Source organism: Girardinichthys multiradiatus, chromosome 5 (genome assembly GCF_021462225.1).
Source record: "Girardinichthys multiradiatus isolate DD_20200921_A chromosome 5, DD_fGirMul_XY1, whole genome shotgun sequence".
Taxonomy (NCBI): domain Eukaryota; kingdom Metazoa; phylum Chordata; class Actinopteri; order Cyprinodontiformes; family Goodeidae; genus Girardinichthys; species Girardinichthys multiradiatus.
In genome coordinates, this window is record NC_061798.1 from 48,194,252 (window position 1) to 48,221,553 (window position 27,302).

The 27,302-nt window shown below is 42.9% G+C and overlaps 1 protein-coding gene across 4 annotated transcripts in view; it reads left to right on the plus strand.

Moving 5' to 3' along the window:
* bnc2 (basonuclin 2) overlaps positions 1-27,302 on the plus strand; it is a 224,429-nt gene that overhangs the window by 104,982 nt on the left and 92,145 nt on the right. For 2 of the 4 annotated variants that reach the window (XM_047364403.1, XM_047364400.1), the window contains exon 3: positions 1,393-1,455. The exons of the other annotated variants lie outside the window; for them this stretch is intronic. In XM_047364403.1, the coding sequence (XP_047220359.1) occupies positions 1,393-1,455 (63 nt within the window). The remainder of the gene's footprint in view (positions 1-1,392; positions 1,456-27,302) is intronic. 4 annotated transcript variants of the gene reach the window in all.

The following is a 27,302-nucleotide window of genomic DNA, read 5'->3' on the forward strand; positions in this document are numbered from 1 at the left end:
CCAGGTGGCGCGGAGGGCGCGGGCTTTTATAGTTTGTTAGGCCGGATTAGATCTGATCGATAACGCACGCAGGAAGAAGTCTCCGCAGCGCAGTGAGTTCAGGAGAGAAGCAGCTGCGCTGATGTGCGGAGCATCAGCATCAGGAAGCCCAAACATCTGGCAGGACTTCTCCAAATATGTGTAACAAGACTTGAGAATGAGAAAAGTTACTGTGATATGATTTAATTTTGACAGGGAAAAAAATGAATTGACCCTTACAAGTATGATGCGGGTTGCAGCAGGTGCAAGAGCATCTCAGTTTATAACTAATCGATAAAGATCACAAGAAGTCGAATCTATTTTCACTTTACTTGTTCTTCTCGCGGTGTTTTATAACGCAACACTTCCACCCAACAGGAGAAAATACAATTTAACTACAACTGTTTTCATTTATTCCGTTTTTTTTAAATCTGTCTAACAAGCTTCTGTAATAAACTATGTTTTCTTTTTAATATTAGAAAAATTGTTATTTAAAGAATAGTAGGACACAATTGGGTCACACAAAAATTATTTTCTATGCGTTTTCTTCTTATTATTACTGCAGACTGACATCCCATGTACCTGCATGAATTTTTCTTTTTCTGTTTTCCTTTTTAATTCGTTTGTATTTTTTGTATCTCGTAATCCAAAACCGGAAAAAAATCCGCACGGAAGCATTTCTGAAATGCAAATAATTAATGTCTTCAAGTTAAGGCCTCAGTGAGGTTTAAATCGTTTTTACACAAAGCAGGAAATTCACATCCTCCGCAACCCAGACACAGAAATGCGGGAACAAGGTGCAATTTGAAAGAAAACAATTAAACAGATTCGATAAATACTGCCTGTTGTATAAGCTTTGTTCCGACATCTGTTCGCATTTTAAGCAGCAAAATAAAACTTTCAGATTTTGTTTTATGAAAAAAAAAAACGACTAAAATTAGCAGGGAGCTTAATTATTTCCCAGGCATAACAGAGAGATAATATATTTGGAGCCCTAATTGACCCGAACCATGCGTGGCTCTGAATATCGACTTCTGCAAGTTAAAAACTCCACAGTTAAGCGATACCACGGGCCTAATTGGCTCATCAGGGATGTTTCCTCAGTAACACAGCAGCTGGAGGCCGCGTCCCTTTTCTTTTTTGTTGTTTTCTTCTCCGCTTAGTGTCGAGGAAATCGTGGGAACAAGCATCAGGGTTTAAGGGGCTCGTAAAAAATGTGCCTTCACCTCCAACCACAGGATCTGGAGATGCCACCCAGGCGCGCAGCACATTTGCGTAAAAACAAAATCAAAATAAATACAATAAAATAAAATCAGTGCTTGTTTTCAGTCTAAAGCTATCTCTAAAATAGAATCTTCCTTTTCTTTTTGCAAGGGTGCAGTAACGCGGCTTCCTTTGAAGGGCGACAGGTCGACAATGGGCCGAGACCTGGAAGAGGTACAGTGGCATCAGAATTTACCTGTCTGCTTCCTCTCACACGGAGACCCTTAAAATTTACATGTGAACACAGCAGGACTTGTCTTTATACACGAATGTAAATTACAAAAGCAGATAGGAAAAGAATACCAAACTGTTTTTATTATATTTAATAGAATTTATTACAAACTTTACTTTCTCAATGCATTTAAAATAATCTACTACCATGTAGTCTTGCAATCTTTTTACTTTGTATTTAAATATTAGAAAAATAGAAAAAATAAATAAAAGGCTAATTAAATTCAGGGTATACTTAAAATAAATGTCAGCTTCCCGGAGATTTTCTCCCTTTTGCATGTTTTTATCAGCAGTTTATAATTGGTTAAATGTGCTTGCATTTAATTTAAAATATATCCATATACATACTTTAAGGCTTAATTTACTCCTGCCGTTCTTTTGCTCCTTTAGTCATCTTGTGTCACATTTAATTTCTTTTAATCCAAATTAGACGGAGATTTTAGTCACATTTTGTACCGTTTCCTGTGTGTGTGTGTGTATGTGTGTGTGTGTGTAAGAACATTAATCGCTCTTTAAGGCGTGATGACAGACGTATTTGTGGAAAAGCTCTGCTTTGTTTTGTCTGAGGAAAGAAGCAGGGAGGATAATATCCTCTTCAGCACAGATCACAGTGCAAACCAATCTGCCTATTAACACCCTAATAGACTTATAGCTGCAAGTGTGTGTGTTTGTGTGTGTGATAGCTGGTTGTTTTACAGTGTGTGGTACAGGAGTGCTGCATGTTGCTTATGCAGTGCATATGCATTGCTGTTTTCCTGTGGAGCTGGCCTCAGAAGGCAATGATTTGATGCATATGTGCAGGATTATCCACAGTAGGTGAATGTGTGTGTGTGTGTATGGTAACATTGGACTGTTATTATTTCCATGTCTGTCTTTGATGGGTCGTTGCACACGAAGCATATGGATGTCTATACGTGCATGCATCTGGTGTCGAGGCGTTTGTGTCGGAGCTTCTGCCATTTATTTTTCTGAGTGGGTGGCTCAACAGTCATATGCCAGTGGTGTGAGTGTGCGTGCACATGCTGGTGGACGAGTGTGTGCACTCGCTCCATGTGAGTGTGTGTTCTGCAGTGTGTTGGCTCAGGCTCCATGTGTGTGCGGGTGCGAGGTGAAGTGTCTCTTGGCTGGCCTGATGGAGAGCTGGAGGAGAGCAGAGGTGAAAGAGGAGATTTGCAGAAAAGACATGCACCACTTCCCCCATTACTACTCTTTTTTTTTTCTTCTGCATCCCTGTCTCTAACTGCTTCTTCTTTTTTCCTTTCAGTTTTTTTTTTTTTTCTCTGCATCTAAAGTAAAAACCCCAGTACTTAAATGCAAAATAAGACTGATCTAAGGACCTTTTCTCTGCAGAAATGATTCCTGCGCTACCACTTTTAATAGCATATAATGACAAGGAGAGAACCATGTGAAGGAAGCTAAGTGATTGTTTGCTCTGGCACCTGACTAAGAAAAGGCTTAAAGCTTGACTGTAAAGTTACATTAGGAGAATCTCGCTCAGCGTTTGTAGGGAGCATCATTGCTGCATGATAGGAATCTAAGTGTAAGGCTCAGCACAGCTTCTTGTGTACAGTATGTGTGCTCTATTAAGGAGCCACCGAGCTGTAGCTTGACGAAAAGGGAGGATGCACAAGGTCCTATTCATTCTGCGGTCCCCAGCATATTTACCCAGGCACCAACCACGGAGATATGACGTGTGCAACATTTTCACTTCCAACCTACTTTAAAAGTTTAGTTTGTCAAATAATTGCATCATTGCATTCATTGCTGTCATTTAAAGAAGAAGATGAAGAAACCCTTCTTCAATGAATATTGTGTCCTGATCATGTGCATTTTGGGTCATGGTGCAACCTTTCCAGTTGTGCAGCAATTCCCTGCAGGATGGGTGAGTGCTGACCCTGACTCTGCGTGTGAGACCAGGGGACAAGCTGTTATCAATAAGCATCATGTGAGCTTCACTTCAGGGCTCTGTGTCAGCTGTTTCCTGTTTGTCCTGAGGAGACGGGCGCCCTCAGCACCATGGTGAATGTCCGAATGATGTGAAGGAGATGGAGAGATGCAATCATGAGTCAGAAATGACATCTCTGTCTCGTCCGGCAGCGTTGTATCAGGTTTCTTGGTTGAAGCACCACAGAAATCAGGAAAGTGTAGACTACATCTGTGTGGACATGCACATTTCTGGAACCACATTTGTTTAATGCAAGATGTTTCAGTCTAAGGATGCACCAATCAATCAGCCAGAAATCAGAATTGGCCAGTTTTCCCCCTCATTTGCTCTGATTGGTGATTGGCATGTGAAATACTGAAAAATCAGAAGCTTCCCTAATCGTTAAATGCATAAAAACTAAAAAGTCCCAACCATCTTAGTGAATAAATGCATCATCCAACAGCATGCAGCTTTTTAGTAATATTTAGATAAAGGTTAGGGACAAATCCTTAGGTGTATAAATAGGAACAATGTTGTAATTTTGTAATTTATTTTGTCGACCGCCCCTATCCAAGAACCTCCAGCACATTTTTCAGCTTTATCCTTTCTTATTCTTTGTAAACAAAAAAAAACTTTAAATTAGTCAAAATTGGAATCAGCAGCAGAGACACAAAATCTGTATCAACCAGGAAAGCCTGATTGGTGTATCTCTACTTTCAAAAATTCCCAAACTTGCCAGAAATAATTAATAAAGTGGGATTCAGTAATGTATGCAGGTTTGATAAACCAGCTTGGCAACTGAACATCTGGAACATCTGAGACAGGTTTTATTTGCATCACTGCTTATCTGGATCATATACATGAATTTATGTTCACCTCCTTCATTTTGTCCAACATTTTTTCCCTTCTTCTGCCACTTTGCTTCAACAGTTTTTGCTCCTTTTCTTCCTTCTCCTTCAAAAAAAAAAAAAAAAAAAAAAAACGCCATTCAGTCATTTGTCTCTGGGCAGTTTCCTGCGTTCGGTAGAAGTTGCCGGTGTGAGGAGGAAGTGTGTGTTTGAAGAGGCAGTCGCTCAGGATGTCAACACCCCACCGCTGGCTAATGAGGGGGGACATGAGCGCAGGGCCCAGCCAACAACACACAAACACCTGCACGCACACACACACACACACACACACACACATTGATATGACAGGAATGCAGCAGCTGTCACAGGTCCGGGCAGTTATCAAAGAGTTGAGTTGTGTGTGACTCGGTGTGGTGGCAGCAGAGTGGCTCATCATCAGACTCGGTTTTGGTGACCAGGTCACCAGCAGTGTGGATAATCACAGATTAGTGGAGTTTTTAATGAAGTTACGCATTTTGAGACATTGAATGGGGCCATATGGCAGAGACATTGTTTTGTCCCCGCTGTGCACTCAGAGGAAGGTGACATTAGGTGTGACCTGTGCTAAGTGACAGGAACTTCGGCATACTTTCACCGTGACTTCTCCCTTTTCCTGTTATTCCTCAACTTCTGTTATGTTGTTTTCCTTGGAGCCGTGCCAGAGCAGTGGGCAAATCGACTGCCCACTATTTCTACATCCGTCTTTAAGGACCCGCATCTGCCGGCTCTGCCTGCCAATTTGCCCCATCAGCAGCGACAACAAAGGGGAGCTCTCAAGGCAGCGAGCCTTTCATTTTTCTGCTGCCAGTGTGACTAATGTTGTCACTGTTATGTGAAAAAGCACTCAGACTGGATTGCTATTATTATTGTTAAAACCATCATCATCATCATCAGGCTTGTTTATGGTTATGGATAATGATGGTAATTTTGTTCAGGCCTTGCAGTTGACTCTTTCTCCCAACATGCACTGCTGTGTGAGTGTACGTTTTAGAAGCGTGGGCCAATTACCAAATTGTTGAAAGAAAATGGTTTTCTAACAAGTAGCACAGTTTCCATGTGAGGCGTAGGGAACTTTGGGGCTCCTCAGCAGAATTAAGTATGTTCCATCTCTTGCTGTGGGGTCAGCAAGGTGGGTGTTTGGGGGAGGAGGGAAAGGGGGGGGATGAGGAGTGGTCACATATTTATAATTTACAGTAACCCCCTATTGGCAAGACAGTCTTTATTCATAACATTTTATAGCATTAATTTAGATGAAGGTAACACAATTGACTTTTTGTTTGCAGAGGCACTAATTTGGCTTCTTCAGACCAGTAAAGATTTTCTTTTTTCTTTGAAGCCTAAACTGATAATTTAGATTTTCTTTAGCCAGCTGACTAACTGTGTAGAGGCAGAATTGCTTTACAATAAGAGGAAATATTTATCCTGTTCCATAACTGATTAAATTAAATTAGGAACAATAAACCACATCTGTTTTTTGTTTGCTACATAATTCTATATGCTTTTGCTTTTGATGTCTTCACCATGCATCTATGATGTAGAAAGTAATAAAAATACAGCAAAGCCTTGGCATGATTGAATGATAAAGATATGTTCAAATAGTTCAGGATTTCTTAGCTGCTGCTGCATGCTTCCCTGTGTGTGTATACTTGTATAGTTGTGCTTCTGTCTAAGTGTAATAGATGTTTTTTTTTTTCAAATATATAGCACAAAAAATGGGCAGCAGATTCTTTGATAGACGTATAAAGATTGAGTCCACCAAAACATTTATGAATTAAGATTATCCCTATGTATGCATAAAAGCATGTCTATAAACCATATTAAACAAAAACAGGGCATCAAAGCTGTAGATGTTGGTCGATCCACTTCCTCCTGAAAATGGTGGAAATTCTTAGTTTTTATGCATTTAACAAATAGTAAAACTAATTCAGACTTTTATTTTTTATATTACCGATTTTTCAAAAGAAAATCGACAAATTCTAATCTGTTTTAATGTATCTTTAGTTTAATTACACTAATATGGCTTCTCTTGTTGTCGTTCATAGCGTCCCGTTTTGATTGGCTGTGACTCACTCCTGGTTTTGTCCTTAAATGATACGAAAATCATATATTTATGTCAAAAATGAGAAAAGTTACAGTACAATTAAGTTTGGATGTCCAATGCAGCCTGTTCCAACAGATGACATCATTTTTGGTGTATAGCTACGTGAAAACATAACCTCATGGACCTCACCATTAAAAACGTATTTCTAAATAAAACTTCTGAAATTCTGTTCTGACTCTTGGTTTTGGAGTTCCACCCCAAGAATATTTGTGGCCCCCCATGTGGACATGTCTTACAAAATTTTTTAGAAGCGACCCTGATCTTTTGATGCGTGTGCGGAGGGGGAAGGCCGCTAGTTTCCTTCTCGCTCTCTTCTGCTTCATGTCCATGTTTTATTCTGCGCCTATCTCTCTCCACTCTTCTCTGTTCTGTTTCCAGTCTGCCGGGGGGATTTGATTGCTCGAGGCCCAGGGAGGATTTTAGGGTGGTTCTGGAGAAAGGGAGGGTAGTGGTACAGGCTGTGGTTGGCTTTTAGCCAAAGTACACACACATGCACGCACACACATCAACAGCACATGCTCACTTAAAAACGTCCAGTCCCTTCAGGTACAGATCCACTTTTTCCAGTTTCTTTCCTCAGAACGAGCAACAAGTTCTTTTAAATCTGCAAACCTCAGCCTTCGCTCATTAGTCTTCTACTTTCTGTTGTGAGCAAAGTGTTAAAGCCACATGTGTTAGCATTTGTTTGTGTGCTCTGCTGACTTTGTAAAGATGTTGGATTGCTAGCATTTAATGGCCACTGTTAAATGCAGCTGCCCTGGCATCCCACAGCTTGTGCTTTTTTTCTGGCAAGCTCTTGTCTTTGTAGGTATTTTTGTGTTTGCAGGCAGTGGAGTAAAATACCACTGCGTGGCTGGTGTCAGGCTTTACTAGTCGGCTGAAGCCTGTACTGGCATCACCTCGGTGTGTCAAGCTACAAAAAGATTTTAAACAGTTACAGTTTCAAAAGCACTCAACTTTCCCATCACATAATTTCTTCATTGTAATGAGCTGGAAGGGAAGGTCGTTCTCTTCGGCTTTGCGGATCACAGAGTGAAACAGCGATGCCCCTCCCTCACCTGTTACTGTACACTGCTGCTCAGCTGGCTGAAAGAAGGCTGCTACTCTTTTCCCTTTCTTACAAGCAGGGAAGCCTTCAAAACGTGTCAAGAGGGTGGTCAAATGTGTGTGTGTGTGTGTGTGTGTGTGTGTGTGTGTGTGTTGTTGTACTTGTTGCTGAGTGAGAACCATTTTTCGTATTTTTATCGCAAAGTGAGGACATTTTCCTGGTCCTCACTTTTTCAAATTCCGTTCTTGGGACAGGGGTTAGGTTTAGGACTAGGGTATGAATTGAGTTATTGTTAGGGTTAGGGTTAAGTATTAACTGGTTAGGGTTAGGGTTAGTGTTAGGGTTAGGCACTAAAAATCAAGGAAAATGAATGGAACTCAATGGAAGTAACCGAAAAGTCCTCATAAAGATAGTAAAACACAGATGTGTGTCTGTGTGTGTGTGTGTGTGTGTGTGTGTGTGTGTGTGTGTGTGTGCGTGTGTGTGTGTGTGTGTTTAGGTGGAACAGTACAACCTAAAACTCAAAAGACAGAATTTGAGGAGTTGTTTTATCCTGCCGCCTCATATGAAAAGGCGGGAATGATAGATAATTAATGAAAATGAAAAATAAACCTATTAAAAAATTATTAAATAAATTAATTAATAAATAGGAATCTGGCCTGTAAAGCAGTCTGGTTGGGAGAGCCAGTGGAGTGATCAGCAAATGAACTAGGGTGGCCAATAACTCGCTTGAATTCCCCTTGGTGACACCGCCGCATACAAGAATGAGAAATTCAGCAGTTTGAATATATTTCTGATTCTAAAAACCATAGAAAGTCACGGTGTGGATGCTACGTTCAATATAACTGCATTCAGCAGGTGTTCATTCAGTATATTTGCTGACGTCTGTGTCTTAAAATCCAAACATATGAAATAAATGTCAACTATGCAAGCTGTAGTAGCCAAAAAGAAACATTATTTTTCAGCAGTAGGAAGAATTGTTGCTTTTTTGTAAATAATTAAAACAATTAGATCACCTTATACATTTTTGTTGAAGGTTTTTGTGTAAATACAGTGAAAAAATACAGATTTTTACTGACAGAATTTTACTCAAAGTTATTATAATATGAGACTCTCAGATGGGCCCGTGCCCGTGTGTGTGAGTGTTTTCCATATTACTGAATTAAAAGGATGGTCAGTTTCAGTCTTTAAATCCTGCATGTTTTTGATGTCTTGCTGCTTGATCACAACTGATTTAAGTGTATATGCATTCAGCTGGGTCCTACACAACCCGAATACAGTCTGAAGATATAGTTTAACCATTTTAAGCAGCTTTTTTGGGGCAAGAAAGCATCTAAAACCAGAGGATTGGAGTTGCCAACTCTGTTGTCACAAATAGCCCAATTAACCCCCTGAGTAAAACATACGTTTGTGACCTTTCTTCTGCCAGGGCTGATCTATGATGTTCCCTCATTGTTGACCTCTTGTGACATTAGCAGTTTATTCAAAGTGACAGTTTCAGTCCCACACAACAGAACAAAGTGAGAACTCTGGTACAAAATAAACAGACATTTTGTGAGCTAAAAGCAGGAGACGCGTTTGTGTTGTTCCCCCTCACAAGCTCACAGCCACGCGTCCACACCCGATTTCTTTGTGCTGATGTTTTCTCCGTTAATGGGCCGAGCTGCATCCTCCTCTGTCGGGAAACACACTCCGACATAAGTGCTTTGTCTGCTGTGACTCTGACTGGCATTTAATATTTCATGGCATTTAATCCATTTGATATGTTTTTCTGCAAACACACATACCAACAAAAGATATGCAGCTTTTATTTGTTTCATCCAGGCCATTATTTCACACTTTAGATTAGTAAAAGGTGGTGAGAAAGCAGGTTCTGCAGTATCATTGGAAGCATAAACTCAGGGCTGGGTTGTTGTTAAAATATGTGCTCATTACCCCCCTTCTTTCTTAGCACTTAACACTACATTTCTAATGTTCAGAACATTCTCTGCTACATAGAGCAAGGGCTAAGGGAAAAGGCTTTGTAGCACTTAAAATTGATATCTAGTTTTAGGTGTTACAATATAGTATACTCTGTACCACAGGTAATAATTGTTAATTATGGAAAAATCTGTGAAAATCAAATATTTCCACAATTTAAAATCTGTTACTAGCAACAACTGAGAGTGTAGTTTAATGCGTGCCAGGGCTTTTTATTTGATATTATTTCAGTTCTCAACAAACACAATGTAATGTCTACTTTGATGCATTTGGATATATTACCTAATGATAAATAAATATACTTAAAATACACAATTTTCGCATACTTGAGTATACTAGTAGTCAATCACACTTCAAGTATATTTAAAGCTTTCTATACCTACTCTGTTAATTTGGAACAATTATATAGCAGATAGTATATTTTTGTTAGTGTGCTGGAGATGCTGTATATAAAATCTAAATATTTATACCAAATGCATTAATACTGATTTATTTATTTGCTGGTTATATAGAGCATAAAACTTGTCTTTTCCATCTCCCCACAACCAAACACAAGCCCACTCCCCCAATAAAGTCTATTCTGCAAAAAAAAATGTTTTTTATTATATAACGTTAAAAAAACTAAATTCATCTGGTAATAACTAATCTAGATGGATGGATGGATTTTAAACAAATATTTTTAGGAAAACTGAGAATCTTATTTATCAACTGGGTGCTTTACAGAATAAGCATCTAAAATCACCGTAGAATGATCCTGTATTCAGTTCAGATTTTACCATTCAATTGTATAATTCCTTTTCATGTCTGTCTCAATCTAATGTGGTCATGAGGCCAAGAAAAAATAAAATGTACTTTTTAAAAAATATTTTAACAAATAGCATAAAGTAAATAAATGTTAGATTGTGTTTTATAGAACCTGCGTTCAATGAATAATTATTCAGTTGTCCTGCCAGTATAAATATCTAAGATTTTATACTACAGATGGTTAAATTCAGTCAGGCTCCTTAAAAACACAAAATAGCCTTGAGCGTTTGAGCTGTAATGCTGTCAGCCTGCTTTGGTGAACAGAAACGGGGGGTTATTCATCAGTTACACCCTTTCAGTGTAACTGATGAATAACTTTTTTTTTTAATTGTGCACGGCCCCTTAAACTCAACCATGTAGACGTCTTTTTTGCTCTGATTCTGACCAGCATTGTTTTCTGAAGTAAACAGGCCTGTTTCAATACTTTCCTCCCAACAACTGTGTCACACAAGTCTTACTTTTCTCCACATAATCCGTCTGTGTTTGTGATTGTTTAACCGCAGTTTAAATTTGATTCTGAACACACAGTTCAATTCAACCTCTGTCAGCCTGCCACTGCAATCAAACGCTCTTCATTTTGCTCCGACACGTGGAAAGAACACAATCACAATTGAAGAATTATTGTGGATAAACATACAGGAGTAAGCTGTTATGGATCTAATATAATCTATTGTAATCTGCTGATGTTTTTCACTCACAGAGGACACAACATCAGTAGAAACTGCAGTAAAAAAAAGTATTTTTTAAAATTTATGCTCGAAAACAGCTGTGGTCCCCTTCGTGGGATTGTTATTGCTATCTTGGCTAGCTGTATCAATGGCATGAAATGTGCTGTGTCCGTGTTTCATAATCCTAGGGTAAAAAACCGTTTCCAGGGGAGAGATTATTTATGGTTGGTAAGGAGAAACGAGACTTCTTTCCCTGTTCACCCATGTTTCCTGCACAGATTATCTTTGTAGCAAAAGTGCTCACTCGATCCTTCTAATGTGTTGCCAATTAGCAATCACGCATTCATTCAACAAATTCATGTTACCAAAATTTGTAATATCACGAAAACAGTCCGTGGGATAATAGTTCTCAGGGTAGGTATAACCTAAGGAAATGGGATTGGGCCTAAAAATCTAGCCTTTCTGTTTGCAACCAGTAACATCACACTCAGTAACATTAATATTTTGGATATTATTTACTGTGAATTTAGGGGACATGCAAGATGCAGCACATTATGACAAAGATGAGGAAAAGGTACCGACAGCTCACGCGTCAGTCAGAAGGTGAGGAGGAGGCTCTCTTTAGAGATAAATTGGTAATAGGCTGAAGTCACAGAGGCGATTAGAGGCGTCGACTTGCCTGTGTTGTAAATGCTGTCAGATCTGTTAAAGGAAGCCTAATACCTCTCAGGTTGAAAGCTGTAATAACATCAACTGTAACTGGATCTGCAAGGAAGTGCAAGTCTGTCTGCGTTTGTGTGAGTGAGTGGAAAAGCAACGGGAGGAAGGCGAAAGTGTTTCATTTTGTGTGCATTACATAGGTGTGTGTTCATGTGTGAAAAGCAGCGGCGCCGTGCATGAAGGAAAGAGCCGCGGGCTTGCTCCTGGCACTTTTTCTTCGGCCACCAGATGCCTGTCACTGTTCAGGAGGGGAAAAAGGCCAGTAGATGAGGAGGAGAGAAGGACAAAGACAAGGGGGGGGGGGGGGAGGAACAGGGGAAAGGAGGTAGGGAGGGAAGGATGGGGCCGCCACTGCTGCTCAAATCATGTCACGTAGCGCTAATTCATCCAGCCTCATTAAAGAGAGGGAAGAGACCAGAGGGCCTCTCTCAGGACAGGGGCCCGGACTCACACAGCCACACACAGATGCATACATACGCTCAGTTTGTCTCCAGCACATGCTTCCACACAGATACAGTTTCTGTGTTCTCCGCACACGTACACAGACGACACCGGCACATGGCGCTGCGCAGGGGGAGTTTGGGGAATAGAAAATTGCCTTCTCAGGAAGGCCCCGGCCAATTAAGGACCTGACCGTATTGAATGTCAAGTGTTAATTTAGGCTCCCCCCTCCCTCCAACCCTCACCCCTCAATTTCCCAGCAGGGTGGGTGGTGGTGGAGGGGGAAGTAGGCTGAATGTGTGTGTGCGTGTCCAAGAGATGAGCAAATGCATGTCAAGCCAAAGTTGATTGCCTCGCTCTGTATTATGTGTCGCAGGCAAGTGGCAAATGGGCTCCCGCCTTTTAGCCTTTCACGCACCCCCACAGGGACCCGGTGATGGGAGGAGGAGAGGAGGGGGATTAACTGTACCGCTGCGATAAGAACGGAGGGGTGGGGGGTTTACACCGGGGAAGAAGGGGGGGGGGGGGGGGGGGGGGGGGGGGGGGCTGAATGGGACAGACAGAGAAATAGAAAGAGGACGGAGATTGGTATGATCTCAGAGGACTGGGTGGTGACTTTGATAGTCTTTTAATTGCCTTCATTTCAGAGAGGTGACGTCCCTCAGAAACATACTTTAAAATCGCTCTGAACAGAGCGTGACTTTAAAGTTTAAAGTTCCATTTTTTGAAATGCTGAAGGCCTTATTCTCAAAGGTTGTGCCTGAGTTAGGCTGATGGTAAATGCCCACCTCCTTACCTCCATGATCTAATATACATCCACTTAGTCTTAATGGGCAGATTCCCTTTCTCCTCTTGTGATGACTGTTGCACTCTTTAAAAGTGAAGCTGCCAGCTTGTCTTTCCTATGTGACCCCCCTTTGTCTCCCTTGGTCTCTGCATTCCATCTCCATGACCTCTGTCTGAGTTAGATGAGAGTTTATGTTGAAAATAAGAAGCATCAATGCTTTGCTCCAGTTTGTTTCAGCCAGCCCTCCCTCCGGCCCTTCCTCTCTTTGTTTTGCAGTCATGTTGTCACATTTGCATGAAAGTGTTTGTCAGAGGCTGTGCGTGTGTGCTGATAGTTGTAATGTTGTGAAATTGAACAAAGAGGGTGAGTATTGATCATTTACCCCTGTGTGTTGTTAGTGTTTGCAAAGTCCTTACGGAAACGGTGTGCGCCACCTGCACAAATGCAACAAACCTGCACAAATACAAAAGCATTGCAAAAGTTGCTAAATCTCTTCAGTGAGCGCAGTTTGAGTTTCATGTATTGAAAACATTTATTTATTATGCAAACATTTAAAAAAGTGCATGCAACAATATTTTTGTACACACCACACCCCTTAACTTTTTATGTTTTTGTAATGTTGCAACAAAAGCTTCTTAGTATTTTATTGGTGTTTTATGTGATAGACCTTAATTGTGAGGCAGTAGAAAACTGATGCATGGTTCACAAAAAAATAATACATTTCCGAGAGGTGTTACATTTCTTTGTATTTAGTCCCCTTTACTCGGATGTCCCTAAGTAAAACCCAGTGTGACCGACAGCTTTCGGAAGTGACATAATTTGTAAATAAACTCCGTGTGTCTATTCCTGAAGAATAAAGCCAAAAAGTGAAGGACACAGCAAAATTTGCTCTATTTAGATGAAGCCTATATGACAGTATTTAGGATACATGTAAAACACTTTCTATGGAAAACTAAACCTGAGCACACCATTGCCACCATGAAACATGGTAGTGGCAACATCATACTGTGGGGTTTCTTTTCTTCAGCAAAGACAGGGAAGCTTGGTCAATGTTGAAGAGTAGATAAATGGAGTTAAACACGGGACAATCTTGGAAGAAAACCTGTTAGGAGAGACTCGAGACTGGGCGGAGGTTCACCTCCTAACAGGACGATGGCCCTAAACATACAGCAAGAGTTGGAACGGTTTATATTAAAGGATACTCATGTGCTTGAATGACCCAGTCAGAGACCTGACCTAAATATAAATAAAATCTGTTGCAAGTCTGACTGTGCTTCAGGTGTTTTACAGAATAGAATGGAGAAAGAATTTAATCTTTAAACATACAAAGCTGCTAGAGACTCACAAAAAGCTTGCAGCTGTTACTGTTACGAGATGTGGTTCTATGAAATACTGACCTAGGAGGAGCTGAATATGCTGAACTTTGTAGATTTTTTTTTTTTAAATTAATTTGAAAACTATTGATTTTCCATGAACTTCATAATTATAAACTATGTTTTGTTATCAATCACATGAAACACACTTGAATTTGTAGCTGTAATGTAAAGAAGAGTTCAGAGGGTGTAAATAGGGACTGTATTTCCAGAATCAGTGGCAGAAACCTGGACAGGCGGTTCTTGTAGGCCACTGTGAGGTGTAATTCATTCCCTGATCACTGATAACCAACCAGAAGGAGCATGTTGAAGCAGAGAGAGAGAGCTCAGTCATTTGGCAGACACTGGAGCTCCAGTGGACAGACTAGACTGAGAAGTCTGTCAGCCTCAAATTGATCACCCAGACCTGGGGAACTGGGGGCAAAAAGAACGGGATGTGGACAGACGCCACAGATCAGGCTGAAAGGGAAAGAAAGGGGAGAATTTGTGCGATCTGTGGCTTAATCTCTCCAGAATGGCAATTTTCTCCTCCTCTTTGGATGATAGATGTCGTCGGCCTAACTTGTGACACAGATGGATAATGCAGGCGTCAGGGGTGATAGGGTTATAAATTAACACATTACTGGACCCTAATGTGGACTACAGTGGCTCACCTCACACCAACATGATCAACCCTCCAGGCGAACACACACAAAGTCTCACTAATGCGTCTCGCTGAGCTCAGGATGCGGATCGTGCCCCTCAAGTGGCATTGATTTGGCAAAGTGCTGAAAGAGCACCAGCGCTGTGGCTGCTGTTGTTTCTATACTTTCTTTTCTCATTTCCTGCATTTTACTGTTTGGTCTTTGGATCTTCACATCATTCTCTCATCTATACCTGCTTTTGTTGCTTTAATCCTGATTATTTTTCTCTTTTTCTTTGTTATCCCATCCTTTTACTCTAGGTTTGGCTTCTCAGAGTCTTTCTTTGCTCTGCCAAAGGTTCTCCAACTTTTTCTCCTCATTCCTCCTGAAAAGTGTCTGCTTCTGCTTTTTTCTCCAGCTGGAACATGTCTTCTTCTGGCCCACACAGTTTTCACCAGCAAAAGCTGTTATGTCCCCCATAGTTGAGCCCAAAAGGGAAGTGGTTTGTATGTATTTGTAGCTGGGGATTGGTATTTAATAGCTTGACACACAGAAGAGCTAATATCCAAAGCAGCAGTAGCTTGCACACTGCAAGGCCACACACAGTGGCGAGGTTGTGAGCAGCTCACAGTTTTAAGAACTCAGCTCGCGTCCCACGAAGCGAGGTAGGGGCTCAGACATCTCCAAGCTGACCGCAGTGAATTCTGCTGGTGTGAAAGTCGTTCAACATCAGCTGAGTGGCTCTGAAAGTGAAAGCGCAGCAGCGATGGCCACCGGTCCCTCCATCTGCTGAGAGTGGACCGACATGTTTTAGTTGGGCTGGACAGGCTGTCTGCTTTCTGAGTTGAGGCCTGAAGCCAAGAGCTGCAGAGTTGCTAGTGTCTGCTACACTCCACTCTGTACGCGTGGTGTGTGTGTTGTGTGGATGACATAAAGTGTGAAATAAAGAAACCCTTCTTCCTCTCTTTTTGTGGTTCAGCCCAAACAGTTAACATCTGGTGACCAGTACCTGACCTTCTTGTGGCCTCTCTCTCTCACACACACACACACACACACACTCACCAACATGAAGGCACAACGAGAGCTGGACAGCGTCCAAGTGATGAGTGAGTGACCACATGCACAGCCATCCCCCACTCACCCCCTCAGCTTCCCCGCTGTGTCAGGTTCTGCCAGACCTCTGGGGTCCCTCCCTTTGCTGCAGTTGATTGGTTGATGAAAGGTTGACAGGCAGCCGATGCATCCAAAATTTCAGGAAAAATGGTCCAAACCTCAACAGGGTGAGAGAAAACATCATTGGTTATATCATACACGTCTACCACAGCTGAATGTCTACATATTGATGTGGCAGCTGTTGTGGAGGTAAATTGACTGTATTTTTTATAAATTTGTTTTCTCTTGGTAAATTTGTATCATATTATTTTTGTCATTAGGTGTCTCAATAACACAACAAATCTGGTTACCCCTGGAGAGAGACTCCTGTAAACATTGGATTTATAATGATTTTATTTTTTGCATATTTATCTATTTTTAAGTCTTGCGCTCATTTTCTGTGTCCTGCTTTGATTGGATTTATGCAGCTTGGAGCCGTTTGAGTGCTGTTATATTTATGTGAATGATTCTGGTTGTGTTAAGATGTTTGTGTAAATGTATGAACATTGAACCCAGCCAAGTAAATCTACCTACGGGCATTAATTAAATAACTTTGAACCTTGAAACTGTTCGCCGTTTTGTTACTTTGCAGTTGCGGTCGCTTCATAGTCGATTTTTTGGCGGGTAGAAAAACGAGCTGTGTGCTTCCCACCAAACATGCATCCATTAATCCCTGCCAGTGGGATGCAGTGGGTCTACAGGTGATCTTTAGACATCTGAATAAATAACGACATGCTTATTATTAATGATGATTATTTATGTCAAACAGCAACAGTCATAAACTATTATTATGTTGGTTGGAAGTGAAAAGTATCAGAACAGCTGCTACAGGTAATCAGTAGTAAGTAATATGGCTTTCTTTGGCTTATTAAAAAATTGCAGTCTATTGAATACTTTTTTGACATTTGGTAGAAGGCTGCTAAATTTTAGGTAAGTGATCTATCATATAGGGTCTCAGCCTACATAAGTTAATGCTAAATTAATTTAGGAAAACTAAACTACAATAAACCCTAAATCACATATGTAAAACTAACTTGGAATTAGAGATTCACCGGTCAGCTTTTTGCTGACCACTAATTTCCAGTTTGCTTTAGGGTATGGTGACTTAAATTATTTTGTCCAGTTGCGATACTACACACTATGACACATTGAACTGATGAGTGAAAACTTTTTAAGCATTTTAAATGAACAGTTAGGCAAGAAAAAAATCATTCAAGGTTCTAGACCAAGATAGAAATTATGAATCCAACAAAAAATGAAGAGGAAATGAATGAAAGGACATGCTGTTTGTTGATGCATTTATTGATGTAAAAATGTGGGAGTTTTCAGTTATGAGGGATTTAAGGAAAGGGAAGAAAATAATTTTCCAGGGTCTGAATGTCGATCACCTGTTTGAGCTGATCAAGTGATTTGTGCTTCAATACTTATAGAAATATAAGGTATCTTTTGTTGAAGAAGGACTGGTCACTGTTTATATTTGCAGTGAGGACTGATAAGACACAAAAGAGCTTGCAGAGTCCCAAGAAAAAGGTCAGAAACAGACAGAAAAGGAGAGGCACATGCATCACAGGCTCGTGACATGCCGGGGTCGTGACCCTGGTGACCCTTGGCTCCGCCCCATGTTTTCATGTGTGAAAGTGTGTCAAGGAGTGACCGTCCCGCCAGAGGAGAAAGGAAAACTCTGCAACTCCCCGCAGACGCAGTCCTGGTGAACAAGGACTATGCGGAGAGCAGGTTAGAGCGAGGGCCCATGTTGCCGATGTGATTGAGGCTCGCTTCAGGTTCTCCCCAGAGCCTGGTGTGCTGGGATGGCAGGAGTGACAAGGACCGGCGACGTGATGGCACCAGTGTAGCATTTAAGCAAGAAAAACACTTAAAGAGGGGGATAGTGAGCAGCCTTGGGACAGAGGAAGGGGGAGGGCAGGGAGGAAGCGGGAGCGTGTCCCTCGCCTCAGGCTGATGCATTGTGACAGTCACTTAGAAGGATTTCACTTCCCCTAAACTGTGGCTTGCAAGAAGGAACACCATAAGTTGAGACAATTACTGGCTGAAGGAGATATGACAGGACACATGCAGAGCCACAGAGGGAGGGAACCAGGAACAAAATGTGTGTGTGTGTGTGTGTGTGTGTGTGTGTTTGTGTGTGTTTGTGTGTGTGTGTGTGTGTGTGTGTGTGTGCGTGTGCGTGTGTGTGTGTTTCTGCAGACAGTTAAATCATCTGCTACATATATGAGCAGTGCACATTTAGTTTGTGAGGATCATGGCGGAGGGCATGTCAGGGAGGGCTGTCTGTGTCCTGCTCTTCATGGTACGGAGTGCTACCACGCTGCCTCCCTCATTCCTTACCTCAGTGCTGTCACTGAACCTGATGATGAAGGCTAGGAGGGAGGGAAGGAGGAAAGAAATTTAAAAATCCATCAAATCAAGTGAAATAATGCCAAAAAGAAGAAAAATTGAACTAATTTACTTTTTGACTTTAGTCTGTTTTTTTTTACTGTTGAATTTTAATACTTTGGTCTTCGGTGTCGCAGGGTTGATGAATGTCCAGAATGTTCTTTGTGCTGCAGCACGTTGTGTTACCCGTGTGTTGCGAGCTTTGCCAAGAATGTCTCTGTAATTTGGGTGTAAGTGGATTCCAAGAAATACACTTTTCCTGTTTCATTGAGTCGTTTTGCTTTCAGCGCCATTATGTCCTCATGGTGTGTGAGGGAGGTGCTGGTGAAATTATCTCTTGGCTTTCCTCTGGCTCTGCATGGCACCTACGACTACACTTCTCTCACAGTTTTCTCAGATGTGTTACAGATGAAATATAACGAAAGCAGAAAGAGCATTCTGCTGTGCCTAATAAGGAGGGTAAAGTATGGTTAAAGTGTCAAACACATTACATCCTGTTTTCTTTGGCCTTGTTTGAAAAAAGCACATGGTCTAAGGAAAAATAGAAAATTCATTAAGATTTATAAAAAACACCTCTAGCTGATAGTTCAGAGATTTAAAAAACTACCTAAACCACCTATCTTTAGATTTTTATGGTATTGTGACATTTGTTTCAAAAGCCTCATTAGATGCACTATACCAGTTAAAAAAATTAAAAACAGAAATATTTTCTTTGGGGATTGTTACATTAAAACAAATTGAAAAAAGCCTGAAATTCCTGTAACTATTTGAGAAATCTGACCTTTGACAGTTCTTTCATTGGTTTGAAAATAGAGCTGTCTTTGCAATTCAAGGAATTAAATTATCTTGTATTCTGGTTGTCACTACAGCTTTCGCTAAATTAATAATTTTCTTAAGCAAATATAGCTGTTAAATCCAAAACCCCAATCTCTCCATTGTTTTGAATATGTTTCAATTTTCTTAGTTATGGAGGAGCAGCTTTTGGTGTTTACTTGAACTTTTGGAAGCAGATACAATCCTTGCAGCATTAACAGTATTTTTATATCACTACAGTTTGGGTTTTATTTTATTTGTTTGCCATTTAAACTGTAACAGCAAAGTAGATACACTTTTGAAATGCTACCCAAAGATGCTTTCCATCCATGTCACCTTCACTCCCTCTGCTGCTCTCTGCTCATCAGTATGGTGGTTGGGTTTGCTGAGCTGGAACACTTTTATTCTTTCTGCGCATTTGAGATTAGCTCTCTGTTCTCTCTGTTTACTTTCTCCCCCTGGGTTTTGTTCTGATGCACCTGAGGAGTTTGCTAAAGATGGATGGATGGATATATGGTGGGATTAATGGATGGACAAAAACAAAACCAATCAAATCATAAGTTTCATTGCATTCATTCATTCACAGCTTCAATTTTTTCAAAGTTGAAAATTTGACTCAAAAGTTTTTAATTTTAGTAAATTTTGAATTTTCCAAGAACGTTTGTTGTTTGAAATAAAAATTATTTAAAGGCCACAGGTAGTGCGTAAAACTCCAACACGAGACGACTGAGCTGGGGAGAAACAAGCAAACCCACCCCAGCCCACCGCCTCTCCCCGTGGGCCACTCCAGAGTAGAAGAGAGTCCAGACCCTCTCAAGGAGATGGGTTCTAGAGCTCACGCTGTGCGTGGAGGCGAGCTCGACTATTTCTAGTCGATATCTCTCGACCTCCTTCACACGCTCAGGCTCCGTCCCCCCCAGTAAGGTGACATTCCACGTCCCTAGAGCCAGCCTAAGCATCCGGGGATCTTTGTCCGCCACCCAATCCTCTTTGCACCGGTCCCTCACGGTTCCCCCTGCAGGTGGTGGGCCCACTGGGAGATGGCCTCATGTCTCTCATTCGGGCTTGGCCTGGCCGGGTCCCGCGAGGAGCAACCCGGCCACCAGGCCCTCTCCGGCGAGTCCCGACCCCAGGCCTGGCTCCAGGGTGGGAATCCGGCTCCGCCATACCGGGTGACCTCACGTGCCTTGATGTACTAGTCCTCATGATGGATTCTTGAATGAGAAGGGTTCCTCTCTTGGATGAGAGGGTCACATCCCTGCGCCTTCGGGTTGGGGACAGGTCTCTGACTGTCGTTTTGGCCTACAGGCCGAGCGGTAGTGCGGAGTACCCGGCCTTCTTGGTGTCTCGGTCGGGGGTGCTGAATAGTGCCCCTCCCGGGGACTCCATTATCCTGCTGGGGGACTTCAACGCCCGTGTGGGAAACGACAGTGACACCTGGAGAGGCGTGATCGGGAGGAATGGCCTCCCCGATCTGAATCCGAGTGGTGTTTTGTTATTGGACTTCTGTGCTAGTCACGGATTGTCCATAATGAACACCATGTTCAAACATAAGGGTGTTCATCAATGCACTTGGCACCAGGACACCCTAGGCAGGAGGTCAATGATCGACTTTGTTGTCGTATCATCAGACATTCGGCTGCATGTTTTGGACACTCGGGTGAAGAGAGGGGCTGAGCTGTCCACTGATCACCACCTCGTGGTGATTTGGAACCGCTGGAGGAGGAGAAAGTCGGACAGACTTGGCAGGCCCAAGCGCATAGTGAGGGTCTGCTGGGATCGTCTGGCGGAGCCCTTGGCCAGGGATGTATTCAACTCCCACCTCCGGATGAGCTTTGACCAGATTCCGGGGGATGTTGGAGACATAGAGTCCGAGTGGACCATGTTCTCCGCATCTATTGTCAATGCTGCTGCCCGTAGCTGCGGCTGTAAGGTCTGCGGTGCCTGTCGTGGCGGCAATCCCAGAACCCGGTGGTGGACACCGGCGTTTAGGGATGCTGTCAAGCTGAAGAAGGAGTCCTATCGGCTGTGGCTGGCTTGTGGGACTCCCGAGGCGGCTGACGGGTACCGTGAAGCCAAGTGTGCCACGGCCCAGGCTGTGGCAGAGGCAAAAACTCGGGCCTGGGAGGAGTTCGGTGAGGCCATGGAGAAGGACTACCGGTTGGCCTCGGAGCGATTCTGGCAAACTGTCCGGTGCCTCAAGAGGGGGAAGCAGTGCTTTGCCAACACTGTTTATAGTGGGGGTGGGAAGCTACTGACCTCGACTGGGGACATCATCGGGCGGTGGAAGGAGTACTTCGAGGATCTCCTCAATCCTGCCATCACGCATTCCCTGTTGGAAACAGAGGCTGGGGACTCGGGGTTGGACTCTTTCATCACCCAGGCTGAAGTCACCAATGTGGTTAAAAAGCTCCACGGTGGCAGGGCTTCGGGGTTGGATGAGATCTGCCCTGAGTACCTCAAATCTCTGGATGTTGTGGGGCTTTCATGGTTGACACGCCTCTTCAATGTTGCGTGGCGGTCGGGGACAGTGCTTCTGGACTGGCAGACTGGGGTGGTGGTCCCCCCTGTAGTTCCAACTACAGGGGGATCACACTCCTCAGCCTACGCCAGGGTATTGGAGAGGAGAGTCTGGCCGATAGTCGAACCTCAGCTTAAGGAGGAGCAGTGTAGTTTTCGTCCCGGCCGTGGAACACTGGACCAGCTCTATACCCTCTACAGGGTACTTGAGGGTTCATGGGAGTTTGCCCAACCGGTCCACGTGTTTTGCGGACCTCGAGAAAGCATTTCACTGTGTCCCTCGTGATGCCCTGTGGGGGGTGCTCCAGGAGTATGGAATCGGGGGCCCTTTACTAGGGGCCATCCGGTCTCTGTACAAGCGGAGCAGGAGTTTGGTCCGCATTTGCCAACACTAGGTCGACCTGTTCCCGGTGCATGTTGGACTCCGGCAGGGCTGCCCTTTGTCACCGGTCCTGTTCATAACTTTTATGGACAGGATTTCTAGACGCAGCCAAGGGCCGGAGGGGGTCTGTTTGGGGACCAGTGGATTTCTTCTTTTTGCAGATGACATGGTCCTGCTGGCCCCCTCTAGCCAAGACCTACAGCATGCGCTGGGGCGGTTCGCAGCCAAGTGTGAAGCGGCTGGGATGAAGATCAGCTCCTTCAAGTCAGAGGCCATGGTTCTCGACCGGAAAAGGGTGGCTTTTCAGGTTGGAGGGGAGTTCCTGCCTCAAGTGGAGGAGTTCAAGTATCTTGGGGTCTTGTTCACGAGTGAGGGAAGAATGGAGCGGGAGATCGACAGACGGATTGGTGCAGTGGTCGCAGTAATGGGGGCGCTGTGCCGGTCCGTTGTGGTGAGAGAGAGCTGAGCCAAAAAGCGAAGCTCTCGATTTACCTGTCGGTCTTCGTTCCTACCCTCACCTATGGCCATGAACTTTGGGTCATGACTGAAAGAACGAGATCCCGGATACAAGCGGCTGAAATGAGCTTCCTCCGTAGGGTGGCCGGGCACTCCCTTAGAGATAGGGCGAGGAGCTCGGCCATCCGGGAGGGGCTCGGAGTAGAGCCGCTGCTCCTCCCCATCGAGAGGAGCCAGTTGAGCTGGCTTTGGCATCTATACCGGATGCCTCCTGGACGCTTTCCTCGGGAGGTGTTCCAGGCACGTCCCACTGGGAAGAGGCCCAGGTGACGGCCCAGGACACGCTGGAGGGACTATGTCTCTCGAGTGGCCTGGAAACGCCTTAGGCTCCACCTGGAGGAGCTGAAGGAGGTGTCTGGGGAGAGGGACGTCTGATGTCTCTGCAGAGTCTGCTGCCCCCACGACCTGGTCCCGGATAAGCGGATGACGACGAGTACGAGTACGAGGTAGCGAGTATTCAAAATTGTATCTGTACTGGACTGACTCTTTTCATTATTGCCCATATTAACACAAATATACAAACAGTGATCATTAAAGCTCTTTTTGAAAATTTGACAGCTTTTTAGGTCTGACAACATGCTTAAACATTTTAATCCAACGCAAAAGTGCCATAGATTGGAAGAGATGTTGCTTCCCAAATTTAGCTAAACATGCATTCTGGCAAGAAAAGAGCCTGCTTCCACCTTCTTAATGCATATTAGCCATACTTTCTTGAAGCAGCCATTACGGATGACAGGGGTCAGCAGAGGTTGTCGCCTGAGCACTTCATCGACCACTGAGTCAATAATGGACTCGTGTCTGTCCACGGTGACCCTTACAGTGATCTATATGAGTGGGAAAGCAATATCCAATTGTATGTTGGTGGTGTTTGTGAGGAGATTAAAAGTCAGCAGATCATGATCCATGTTGTGACCTGCTAGAGCTTAAACAAATTGGCTTAAAGTGCATCATATCTCTGCTGGAAAAAGTCAGTGTTAGTGAAGGTAAAAACATGAATTGAGAAGCAAACCTTTTCAGGCCTTTTTTTTTACCTTCAGTAGCAGCATTGGCTCACCATCTAGTCGACACGGGACTAAATAATTTATCTGCTCTTGCTCTACCTCGATCTTTCACCATCTCTCTGCTACTCTTCATCATCCCCTCCTCTCCTCCCCCAGTCCTCTTAGCACTTGCTTCATTTGTTTGCTTTAAGGAGCTAAATCTTGTTTGCACGTATTAATAAGTCAAGGCGGATTATGCCCCCACTGCCGCAGCCCCTCTAGACCCCCAGCCTTCTCTGCTTACACTATTTGCGGCTGGGTGGCTCTGTTTGCACGTTTGCACTCTCCCTCCCAGACCTGTAAGCCCCCCCTCCCCAAATCTGAGAGACCTAGCACACTTGGCTAATTAGATTAATTCTTATGCCCATAATGATTGCTCGCCATCTATTTTTAATGACTGGAGCATATCAAAGAATAGTAAAGCGTGCTACCAGCTAAGCTTGCCCCCAGTTCCCCAGTGTGTCGCGGCACAGTTGGGGGCACTGGTTTAGTGTTTGCGTGTTAGCATATTGCCCATTGTTTGTGCCCCTGTGTGTGTGTGCTTACATATGTGTCACTCTAGGCTAAGAAGGAACATGTGTTAAGTTTAGCCCGTGCTAGACCTTCTGAAACACACACACACACACACACACACACACACACACACACACACACACACACATATATGAACATTGGGACAACATACACAGCTGGTAGAGACATACCTTCAAAAGTCCTACTAAAATCACAATAAATGATGGTATTAACTGAGGAGGTCTAAATACAAATGCAGTCCAAATTTTTATTTGTAGAAATCTTGGAAACATCTGTCATTTACCTTTCACTTTATAATTATGCTCTACTTTGTGTTGGTCAATCACCAAAAAATTCATTTTAAATACAGTAAAGTTTCTAGTTGCAGAGTGACATAATGTAAAACTATTCAGGGTGTATGAATTTCTTGGTAAGCCACTTTACTGACATGACATGTAAATGTCCATACTCTTCTAGAGCATATCCAATTTTCCCTCAAAATACATAATCAAGCATTAAATCATAGTTTACACCTGGCTTTCCCTGAGCAAGTGCATTCATCTTCCCTCTTTATGCATTTTAGATGTTGCTCATCTTTAATAGATATATCTAAGTCTCCTCCCCTCTTTCTTCACCCCTCTGTCTCTTGGCCCCATAAAAAGCTGCATAAATATTTGAGAGGGAAGCAGTTCAAATGTGGGGAAAAAGGGGTGTTTAGGGTAGGCATTTGGAAACACAAATGTGAAATGAGAGCCTGTGAAGAGTAACAGATGGATGAAAGAGAAGGCGCGTGATCTTGAGGTAAGAATCGGAAGTCATTCAGAGTAAACTCTGTGCAGACCCTCCTAATTTTCTTCTGGCGTTCCTCTTGCAGGCTGAATAAATAGGTTCAACGTACAGCTCACACATAAACTCACACACGGAGTAGATTTCCATAAAATATTAAAGGAGGTGTTTCCTGTAATTATACCACTGTTTGCCTCTGCCTCAAAGCCTGATCTGTAATTAAACAGGATCACACACACATGCCAAAGTAAAGCACGCACAGACACACCTGCGTGCACACACTCTGCCCCTGAGATTGCTGTAATTCATACTCTCCTTTAACACATCCTCAAATTTGTACTCACACACACTCAATGAACTCATTCATAGACAAGTGACCGTACATGTTAAGACTTGAGCAAAGGCAAACACATCCTCTTTCATCACACACATGCACACACTTTTATCTTACTCCCACAAAAAAGAAAATCAGGAGTCTATAAAATGCTATCCTGACACCCTGTGGTGATGTTATCTCCATAACTTTCCACATATTGATCCATCTCCATCTTCCCCCTTCTTTAATTCTCCCTCCATCTGCCCCCACCCGCCTCCCAGCCTTCACCCGCCCTTATCTAATCTGACTATGCCACTAATGGCAGCCATTCCCAGCCATGAACAAGAGCCATAATGTGCTCCAGTAAGACGTTATGATGTGAAATGACCCCATTGATTGGCTTGCATCCCCACTGACAAAAAAAAGAGGTGGCAGCAGTCACTTATCGCTGTTAATGAGCTGTGGGATGGGCTCAAAATGGCATGTTCATACAAACACATGCATGCATATGATTTGCACGCACGCACGCTTTGCATAATCGTTGAGGCATTACTCCTACCTGTCTGTGTCCCGCCACATTTTGGCTCGTTAGCGGTGGGAGGTCCCACCCTGCGGGGCGGGCGACGAGCTTTTAATGGCCGCCGCCCGGCATTGTCATGTCGCGTTTTCGATGGCTGTTGCATCTGTTTGTGTTCTTGCATCTGTTGTGTGCACCTGGTGTGTCTGTAGTGAGGACAGCTAAATGTGGCCACTCAGAGCCTGACAAATGATTCAAGGTTTTTGAGTTAAGCATAAAGAATAGCAGGAGCTAAGGTGGGAGTTGAACTGGGAAATTTGATGAGACACCAGTAGGGCAGTGCCACAGGGATTGATCTAAAGGAAGCTCTTTTATGAATAAGAAGAATTTTGCTTCTTCTTGTCTGTGTTTGCATTTGAACACAGCAGCTGCTTGTTTTCCAAGCTGGCAGCACCTCCTGGGGATTATCCACGGGACTCATCCAGCGGGCATGTGTGACACATGTTTTTTTATTCAATCTTCTTGTCTTTTTATCTTCAGCCACCACCATAACGCTTCCTGCTATTTTCTTCCCAGCTCAGTACAAACGAATAACAGATGTGAGAGGCTGGAATATGCTCTCCCCCTCTCCTTTTTCCCTCCTTGTCCTGTGCTGTGACGAGCCTATGACAACCTCTGCACTCTCCCTCATTGCCTGTTTCCCACTCTTTTCTTTCCCTGAAGCCTGCCCATCCCTTGTCTGCTATGTGGGGACAAGAAACTGCACCCTCTCCCCACCCAGCCTCTCAGTACGTCTGATTCTTAGATGATTTTTCCATGTTTTTTGTTTTGCAAAAGCAGACAACATATCAACCATATCATATTCTTTGCGATTTAAATTATTTGTTTTTATATAATTAACATAATATATAAGCTACAGTTGCCAAAATGCGAGCAAAAAGCTGAAAAGTGTAGCATGCATATGTATTCAGTCCAATTTACATTGATTCTTCTTAGAGTCCACCAGTGATAATAATATTTTTTTATCGTATAAAACAAACCCCAAGATTTGAACATAAAAAATGCAACTGGGGAAGATTTACCTACCTCAGGACAACAATCCTGAACATGTAGCCAGAGGTACAATGGAATGGTTTAGATCTAAGCATAGAATGGCCTAATCAAAGTCCAGACTTAAATGCAATAATGGTCTGAATTGGAAAAGTGATTGTTCATAAAAGCGTACCATTCAATCTTGACACAGGCAAGCTGAATAGAAAAACAACTAAAAAATACAACTGATTTCTTACACTTTACATTTATGATTTACTTTGTGTTGGTCTATCACAAAAATCCCAGTTAAATACAGTGGAATTTGTTGTAACAAAATGTGAAAATTTTGTTCACATTTCATATGCATCCATTTTTGCAAAAAAACTGTAAAAGATTATACATTTCTGACTTTTACACAGTAACATGCTTACTGTGGACCATTTCTTTGGTTTT